Source organism: Medicago truncatula, chromosome 8, assembly GCF_003473485.1.
Source record: "Medicago truncatula cultivar Jemalong A17 chromosome 8, MtrunA17r5.0-ANR, whole genome shotgun sequence".
NCBI lineage: Eukaryota > Viridiplantae > Streptophyta > Magnoliopsida > Fabales > Fabaceae > Medicago > Medicago truncatula.
In genome coordinates, this window is record NC_053049.1 from 8,388,742 (window position 1) to 8,398,313 (window position 9,572).

Genomic DNA, 9,572 nt, shown 5'->3' on the forward strand with positions numbered 1-9,572 from the left:
GCTGCCATTTTTTCGTGGTGAAAATTTTCACCAAGAGTTCCTCGGTACCTAGCTACCGAGGTTTTCCTCGGCACTAAACAATCGAAGTTTTCCTCGGCAGTTAACTGCCGAGGATTCCCATGACAGGGTTCTACGTAACTGACGTAGATACCCCTAAAACACCCAAAAAATGACTCAAATAAAATGCACAATACCTGTTTTTTTACGTCAATAGTGTGTTGATACCTCCTATGCTTGATGCTTGAATGATTTTGGATCAAAAATTGATTATAGAAAAAATGGATTTTGGGATTGAAATGAGGTTGGAAATGAAGGTGATGAAAAATAGTGTGTATGGGGAGCAGGTAGCTGTTTCCTCGGTAGTTAACTGCCGCCGATTTCCTAAAAACCTCGGCAGTTAACTGCCGAGAGGGTATTTGCGTAAATTACTGGTGTGGCACAGCCATACTATATGTGGGAACATCAAAACTCATCTTATAATCACTTTTTTCTACAAAACGCACTTCTAGACTCACTCTTTACTCTCTCTCTCTCTCTCTTAAACGCCGCCGTTTTGGAATTTGTTTTCGCTGTTTCGTTTTCCAAAAAGGGGCTAAATAATTAACGCGGAAATTCACGATTTTTTGCCACCAATATTTGGGGAAATCGGATCTCAGGTTAATTTCCACCCCTTTTCTTCTTTCTTTCACCGAATTTGATAATTCAAGGTTTCGTTTTCTTTTTCTCTGATTTGTATAGCTGAATCTGTACTATTTTATTTATTTTTAATTTGGGATTTTTTTGTTTTAGGTTTTTTTTTTTAATTGTGGGGTTTGATCAAATTTTTATTTTTATTATTTGATTGTGAGAAAATTTTGGTTTTTGATTAATGGGTGATTGTTGATTTTGGAATTCGCAGTGGGAATAATGGGAATTTGGGAAATGCATTACCTTAGAATCAATTTACCTTGTTTACCCTAATTTTTGTTTGGATCATGGTGTTTTTGTGAATTGCTTGAGTAATAGGTTGTGTAAGAGGTGAAATTCAAGAAAGAGGTTAACTTTGAAAGGGATAATTCAAGGGAGAGAAACATGAGGTTAATTTAGTCATGTATTCTTGATGACTGTGAAGGGTTTTGCACAATGATAATTTGACTATATACATAGGTATAATTTGAGAGACGAGTGAATTTGGATTTATGTGGTCTGTTGGTTATTGATGTTTATGATGTATATGCAGTTATAGTTGTCCTAGGCTAGTTTTTATAATCTATGCTTTAGGTATCTTAGAACATATTTATGGGAAATTGGTGGTGATGTAGTTATAATTAGTAAAATTTTGAAGCACTGACCATAGAGGGGTTCATAACTCTCAATGGACATGATAGGTTTGATGGATATTACTGTTAGTATAGGTTTTATGTAGGCATCTGAATTGCGGTTACTCAAATATTTTAATGTTATTTGGACAGCTTTTTTCATGGAAAATCCTCTTCAAATTTCACAAACTCTAATATCACAAAAAAAATGATTCACATACAGTTGTGTTGGTTATGGCTGAGTTGGTTTATTTTTTTATTAGACATTGCTAAATTTCACAAACTCTCATCACAAAAAACTGTTATAGATTGACTTTGAGCCATTAGAGATAGTTAAGTGACTATGCCCCTGATTTCATACCACATAATTCATAAATTTTCTTGTTGCAATTCCTCTATACCCAATAATGTTGATCCTAATTCGTACCATAATGGCAGCTCACACGCGTGTATGCGTGTACTGACCACAGTTCACGTGTGGGCACACTTTCATGCATGTTTATCTCTTCTATGTTCATATTTCACGTGAAAGTTGCTCCATTTTTCTTCATATGGTACTGGTTTTGTTTTGTGTTATGATATTTTACAGAGGTTGCTTATTATTACCTCCTTATTCTACTATAGCTCTTGTATTAATTCAATGTCGTGGATCCCAATATTAAAACTATGACAGTTTACATGGTGTCTATGCACGTGTTTGTGCATGTATATTTGTCTACACCGTCTTTTTTAGTTTACTCTTACCCCATTATGTTTGTTCTGTAGCTTGCTTATTATGACGCCTAATTCTATTTTCAATTTATTGATGTATATATGTTCATAATCAATGCTCAGCAGGAAATTTCTTTTTGAGAATAAAGAAGCAGAGTATAGCGTAGTCCTTCTCGATTCTGTTCTGAATCAGTCGAATGGCAGAGAAAGCATGCATCAAGCGCCTTCAGAAGGAGTATAGAGCACTTTGTAAAGTAAGTGCATAATTTTTACTTTTCCAACAAAAATTGCTCTTCACTATTTTTTATTTACGGTTCCAATGCTTACTTATTTTGCTGTACAGCTATATAGTTAGCTTGTTCTGTATTCATTGGTTTGTCTCCTCTATTTTTGTGTATTTTATGTATCTGGGCTTAGTATTTTGATGTTGTTTGTGGCCGATGAAATGTTTATAGCATGAATGACTGGGAATACATCAATCATCCTCTGTTTCCTTTCTCCTCTTAACAGTGTGTCTATAGTTTCTGAATAATTGTTTCATGATTGGTTAGGCTACAGTGTGTACTTCACAAAGGTGGATTGTTTCAGCCTGCAATTGCCTAGATCATCATAGTATTTGAAGATTATGTCAACTCGATAATGCTTAATTTTATTACTGTATTTGCAGGAGCCAGTTTCCCATATTGTGGCCCGTCCTTCACCAAGTGATATTCTTGAGTGGCGTAAGTTTGTTTCATACTGTCACATTTCATATATGATTTTATGACAAGCTCTAATATCCAAAAATGGGAAAACAGAATACGTTGAGTCTTTGGTACATGTAATCATAAATGATGTAGAACCCATATGACCAACTGGTCGCAACGCAGCAAACCTTACTTTTGCTCTCAGGCTCTTTTTCCTTAATACTACTATATTGTCAGCAAGAAAGGATCAAAATATTGTATTGTCAGCAACTGCATTGTAATTTATTTGTTAGCCAGTGGTTGATACTTGAAGCTGATCTTATTATGTGTTCATATCTCAGATTACGTATTGGAAGGAAGCGAGGGAACACCTTTCTCAGGTTTAGCAAATTATGATTATTGCAGATTGATATTTTGTTTCAGCTGTATTGTGTGTTGGTTTTGCAGTTCCAACACCCAATTTATTACTATCTCAACTTATATTGTATTTACGATTTTTGGTCGCTTTTTAGGTGGATATTACTATGGAAAAATCAAGTTTCCTCAGGAATATCCTTATAAACCTCCTGGAATCAGGTGCCTTCTTGTTGCTGTATGCTAGATCATTCAAATTTTCATGTATTTGATCTTTAATAACCAAGTTCATATTTTTTATAATGTAGCATGACAACACCTAATGGGCGGTTCATGACACAGAAAAAGATCTGTCTATCAATGAGCGATTGTAAGTTTTTATATCCATTGGAAGACAAACCGATTTGTATCATAGTTACCCATATTGCTACAATTTAATTTTTCTGCGGGGTTTTCTATTTTTGCAGTTCATCCTGAAAGTTGGAATCCAATGTGGTCTGTATCAAGGTCAGATGTTTTAATTTTTTCTTTTGAAATTTGGTTGTATTGTTTGCACTAGGGAATGGTATATGACTATAATAGTATGTGTTCATTATTATTTCATAGTTTCATACTAATAATGATGTTTCCAATTTATGAATGCAGCATACTTACCGGGCTTCTTTCATTCATGGTATGTTATTATGTTATGGTTTCTTCATATTCTAATTGAACTCTGGTTTCTTCCATCTCATATGGCATTTGTTTGCTCATAAGATATTGGGCATGTTTGTGCAGATTAAAAAATAAATAATTTTGATAATAATTTTGAGATTTTAAAAAAAGCAGAAGTTATTTTGCGTTTGTTTACTATAAGGAAAACCACTCTTTTTAATATAAAAAACTATTGACAATGATTTCAAAGAGAAACTACTGAAAACAACTTCTCGTTTAAAACATCTTTTAATTTTTTTTTTTAGATTCTCATTTGTTTAAGAAAAAGTAGCAAATGAATAAAAATTCCTAAAATTGTTGTTCCAAAAAGGGTTTTTCATAAAAAAATGGGCCATATGGCTCTTGCATTTGCCTCTTTTAGCGGTTTTCTGGGTGGGTTGGTTGGGATGGGAGGAGAGCTCAAGTTTGAGTAGCCATAGTAGTCTTGTCTTTGTTGTATACTTGTATGCATAATAATGGCTTAACAAAAGCTAATACAACTTTCAAACTTGCTAGGCTCCCCTGTTGTAGGTGTGATATGCTGTTGAGCCATTTAATAGAGTCCATGTAATACATGTTTTTTTTTTAATATAAAGGCGAATGTCATCAGTCTGGTATACTTCACGATGCATGACAAACTTTTCTTTTGCAGATGGACACCAGTCCAACCACCGGCAGTGTAAACACTACTACTGTCGAGAAGCAGCGTCTAGCAAAATCTTCAATGTCTTTCAATTGTAAGAAGTAAGTATACCACACCGTCAACATTGAGCAATGTCTCTGATTTATGTTCCACAATTAATGGCTGTTTCCCTGCAGTGCAACATTCAGGAAGATGTTCCCTGAGTATGTGGAGAAGTACAACAAGCAGCAGCTTTCTGAGCAAGTTACTTCTGAGCAGCCGGCGTCATCAGAGACTGGTCAAGATAAAAGTCCAAGGTCTGTTTTGGAAAACAACAATTTAGAGTCCACAGGAGAAGACATGAAAAGGGTTGAGGGATTGAAGGATGTGAGGAGAAACAAAAAACAAGGATTTCCAACTTGGATGATGTTATTACTCTTCTCCATCTTTGGGGTTGTTATGGCATTACCTCTACTCCAGCTGTGAATTTTTTATGGGTACAAGGGTCCATAAAGGATTATCATGGAACTGGTTCTTTATGTTCTGCTTAGGTTTTGTCATGATGTCTAACAGGATTTGTATAGGAAATATTGGACATGGAGACTATGTTAAAAAAATATGATACTACTCCTTCATGTCTGTTTTTGCCAGTTTCTTGGTATTGATACTTGTCATGTCATGTCATGTCATGTCACTCTTATTCTCTTAAAATGTGGAGGCTTGTTTTCTTTTAGTGTTGGTTCCTAAACATACTGCAAATGCTGCTGGGCTATGTACTGCATTTTATATTCTAGAATGAACAAATTATATATTAAGAGTTTTTAAAATAATGTGGTTGGTCGTGAGTGTGGTCATATCAATTCTCTATAAATCAAATACTGTGATTTACAATTTTGATCTGATTAAACCATAATGTAATTAACCGCTTTTAATGTAGTTCAAGGCATTAGAAGCCTTCAATTAGTAAGGATATTATCCCTCTGTCATCTAATGAGTAATGACGGTATGCACCATTTAACAACTGTAATATTTTCTTTCCTTAAAAAAAAAAAAAGAAATTAAATTGTACAACTATCTTTGAATAACTTTTAAGCATCTCTCTCATACCATACTCTTATTTTGTAATTACTCTCTCTTTCTTTTTCTCTCTATTGTTTTTAAACAATAAGAAGAGAGAAGAAGGTTGTCCTATATAAGTTATCACAAAATTGATGTTCAAAATCATCACCAAAAGAAAAAGCAATTGAAATATTCTCTTCTAAAATCCAATATCATAATATTGATATACATATAATTTATATTTGATATTATAAATGAAGTAAAATTAAGTAATGTGATTTTAACAAGTAATTTTATTTTTTGACATGAACACAAGCTATTTTTGGTCTGATTCGTATATATCATTATAAACAGCATGAATGAAATAAAATAAAATAAAATTAATTCGGGTAATTTTTTTGTCATGATAAAAGTGAAGGTAAAGTAAAACGGATTGATTAAGTATGGTCCCATAGGAAGGAAGAAATTGTAACATCATAATGAATAATAATGTTTTCCCACTTCTCTTGCTAAACGTTACTTTCAATTTCAAAAACTAACTCCAATTGGTTAGATAAGTTTCAATTCTACATTGTAAGGTACATTAAATTCATTCTATATAGGATCTTTTTTGGAAATATTCTAGTAGTCTATATGATCTAAGCAAAAAAAAATTCAGCAGTTTATTTTAGCAAGTTACTGTAATATATTATTATTATTACTACTGATGCATTTCTTAAAGTTGACTCATATTTCGTAAAAGTTTGAGTTCAACTCTAGCTATTGGCATAAAGACTTTGTCGGTGGATATTATGTAGGTATTTATAACATTGTTCGTTGAATCTTGATGTCTTCCATCGACCCAACTTGCACAAGAAATATTAGTTTATTATATTTGTTGATAGGATCTTTTTGAATCTCTAAACCTTATATTGATTTTAGTTTTTTTACCATTTTGTTATTCCTTATTGGCATTATTAGTCTAGTAATTTGGTCAGGTAAAAATTCTGCAATTTTATGTACTGTATTATATAAGACAGATACATATCTGTATTAATGCACCTTCTTATTCAAGCAATTTCTTTCTTGAGAAGACAAAGTGAGTAAAAAGCTCAAAATTGCAATACTATTTAGAGTTTCTGTCCTCTCCATGTGACATTGATGTCTTTTCATGAGTTGTTGAAGTTTCCCTTTTGCACATCCACATAGTAAATTCCAAACCTCATGTGTATTAATTTGCTGCAAAGGTTAGAAGCTATTATTTTCCATTACAATGAGATGAGACATTGTTCTTTTGTGTAGGTGGATAATCCTTTGGAACTATCAAACTTCATTTTCTCTTGAGGTTTTCATATCTTTGAATTTCTATTCTGCTTAAGTGGCTGGTTTTTGTTGATAATGATGAACAATTCTTCAGCACAACCAATGCATTATGATGACTATGGATTTGATCTCCAACAGGACTTTTCCCTGGTATTTATTTCTTTTCAATTGTTGTTTTTCAACACAGTTAGTACGTCTTTGAATTGACGTTGAGTTTGACTTAATCAAAGTGATTTTGACATAAACTATACGTTATAACTTTACAAAATCATGGTAGCATTGTGATTTCATCAAACTCGCCGTGATTTCAAATACAGTTACATCTGATTTCATGCATGTTTGGATTGGCGGAGAGTTTTGATGAAATCACTGTAACACCTTGATTTTGTTCAAGCTTTAAATTTAAGTTTTTGCGGAATATCAGCTATTCGTCCTGATTGTGCCAAACTCACCGTCAATCTAAACATGCACGAAGTATGTATGCTCAAATCGACAATATTATTTAATTGATTGTATACATTCATCTACATTTGATGTTTTATCTATATACTTCTTTCATTATCTCTCTCTTTTATCTTGGCTCTCACTAGTTTCTGGCTGAAGCAAAGGAACATGGACATGAATCAAAACTGAAGAGTTCATCGGTGTACCCTGAAGAAGGATCTAAGAAAACAGGACCAGAGAAAGTGAGAAAGGGAAAGAAATCATGGAAAAGTTCACTGGTTTCATGGTGGAAAATTGACAAGAAAAGCAAGGATAAAGAAACAACCAACAAGAATTCTATAGCTAAAGTTTCTGAGAAAAGACAAGGTCATGTTTCTGGTCCAATACTTAACTCCTACAAAGGTTATGATGGGAAGCAAAAGAATCCATTTTCTGGACCTTTAATAACAAGTTTGTTTAAACCAACAAAGAGATCAGAAGAGAATGAGATACCTTATATGACTCTCCATCAACAAAATAATCCTCATCCTGTTCAAAACTATGGTCCTCTTTATGTGGTTACTTAACTCTTCGTATCGTTTTCTATGTAGCATCGACACTTCAGATTGAAGGTGTGAGTAGTAGACACAGTCATAATACTAGCATATTTGGTTACATTCAATCACTTTTATTTTCTTAAATTGTTGCCTATAGTATGTGCTATTGTTCGCGTTGCGTCCTGTTTGTGCTTCATAAATCACTGAGAATGACCTATTTAATATTTGCTACAAAATTGAGTGCTGATGTTTTGGCTTTGTTGAGAGACTTTTGCTGACCAATGTAATAGAACAAACCTTAGCGAGATGAATTTTGTAACTTTTTTAGGTTGAATATGATTGTATTTGCCAGTCATTGGATTTGATTAAGGAAAACAAAAATCCAGTCTTAAATTGTGTTTTAAGAAGTCATTTAGGTGTCAAATTTTAAATTTTGACAACATTTTTGGATAATTAATTATGCAAATGCTTGCTGATACAGAAGTGTAACAAAAACATTCTCCACAAACAGATTTCATTAACAAGGATGTTACTTTTATCTAGCTTAACCTGTAAGTAAACCAAGCAAAAAAATTTGTTATACATTCTTCCAATGCTTCTCACATTTCCCAATTTTTTGTCAAAATTGAAGAACTTTCTTGAACTATACGGCTTTTTTGCATCAGTTTCTTTCCTTTTATGAATTCTCATTCTTAATCATTGTTCCAATATCTCATCCCAAACATCACAATATGTGTGTCCATATGAGTGTATATACACATGCATGTACATGTACATGTACATGTACATATATAATAGTATATATACATATATAGTACCATCACCATGTAGGTGAAAAAGGGATTTCTTAGAGGCAAAGATCTTACAAATTCATGTTTCATTAGGTTATAAAGTGAAAGCACAAAATAAGGCAATGTGGCATTGACAAAAACACATTATCAGTAAGGGCATGAGACACCAATTTGATGCACTTTCAAGGCTGTCATGTACTATGCAAATCACACCATTTATATGACCCCAAATGTCTTTCTTGAGTATGAACTATGAACCCCTATTTAGAGGGTAAGGCCCACGTATTCAGATTCTCAACAGTTATACAACAGATATTGTCAGCCTGTCATTCAATTTACTCCATAATAAAATTTAAGAAAAAATGTATATGTATCTAGTCTAAATATAAATCAGATACAAATACTTTTTTGTTTATAATTTGTTAGCAATGGACTAAATCAAATCACTCAAATTTTGTGTAATTTTTTTACTAAGTAATAAATATGATAATATTTTTTTAAATATATCAAAAATTTGATCCATTTGATTTGATCCTCAATGTGAATTCCCTAATCTAGTGGTAATGAAGAATCACCTAAAGGGTGAAGGTTAGGAGGAAAAAACTAAAAAAGGCATTGGGTAGCATAAGTCAATAGCCAAAAGATGTGTGAAAAAGACAACATGATTAAGGGGAAAAAATGGACATGTGCCTGCCATTGTCTAGGCAACCGAATGAACAGAATAATATTATTTGTAAAGAAAACTTTTTTGTCGGATTTGGGTCCCTTGAGTTGAGAGTTAAGAAAGGGGAATCTAAACAAGAGAGAGTGAACTCATACCTTAAACACTAGCTTATTTGTCTTATTGATGTTGAAATGGCTACTAATTTATTCAATTACTTTTCTAATCCGTGTTCTAAGGTGAAAGGTATCATGGGTTGAAAAAGTGCTTATTCAAATTCACAATATTCAATGTATTATTAATTTCAAATGCTTTTATGATACAAAATCATTCTGCATAGGAGGAGTATGATCCTTTAGCAAATCTTTTTGACATTTTACTAATTTACTAATCAAGACCACTCCATTTTTTAAGA

At 32.8% G+C, this 9,572-nt stretch overlaps 2 protein-coding genes across 10 annotated transcripts; both read left to right on the top strand.

Moving 5' to 3' along the window:
* Window positions 1–493: 493 nt before the first annotated feature.
* LOC11443912 (ubiquitin-conjugating enzyme E2 34) lies at window positions 494–5,097 on the top strand. 3 transcript variants are annotated; one of them, XM_003627416.4, is made up of 10 exons: window positions 494–707; window positions 2,136–2,263; window positions 2,677–2,731; window positions 3,037–3,075; window positions 3,208–3,271; window positions 3,358–3,419; window positions 3,517–3,556; window positions 3,695–3,722; window positions 4,395–4,486; window positions 4,562–5,097. In XM_003627416.4, exons 2-10 carry the CDS (start codon window positions 2,207–2,209, stop codon window positions 4,848–4,850), a joined length of 726 nt encoding a protein of 241 aa, XP_003627464.1. In that variant the 5' UTR covers window positions 494–707; window positions 2,136–2,206; the 3' UTR covers window positions 4,851–5,097. The 3 variants fall into 3 exon arrangements, with proteins under 3 accessions (XP_003627464.1, XP_024629116.1, XP_024629117.1); XM_024773348.2 differs by having other exon boundaries at window positions 494–656; window positions 2,133–2,263; XM_024773349.2 differs by having other exon boundaries at window positions 494–656.
* Window positions 5,098–5,888: 791 nt separating this feature from the next.
* LOC11443382 (uncharacterized) lies at window positions 5,889–8,074 on the top strand. Of its 7 annotated transcripts, none has more exons than XM_039828487.1 (3): window positions 5,889–6,001; window positions 6,705–6,875; window positions 7,316–8,074. In XM_039828487.1, exons 2-3 carry the CDS (start codon window positions 6,801–6,803, stop codon window positions 7,733–7,735), a joined length of 495 nt encoding a protein of 164 aa, XP_039684421.1. In that variant the 5' UTR covers window positions 5,889–6,001; window positions 6,705–6,800; the 3' UTR covers window positions 7,736–8,074. The 7 variants fall into 7 exon arrangements, with proteins under 7 accessions (XP_039684421.1, XP_024627850.1, XP_024627851.1 ...); XM_024772082.2 differs by lacking the exon at window positions 5,889–6,001 and adding an exon at window positions 6,041–6,220; XM_024772083.2 differs by lacking the exon at window positions 5,889–6,001 and adding an exon at window positions 6,041–6,216.
* The last annotated feature ends 1,498 nt before the right edge of the window (window positions 8,075–9,572 follow it).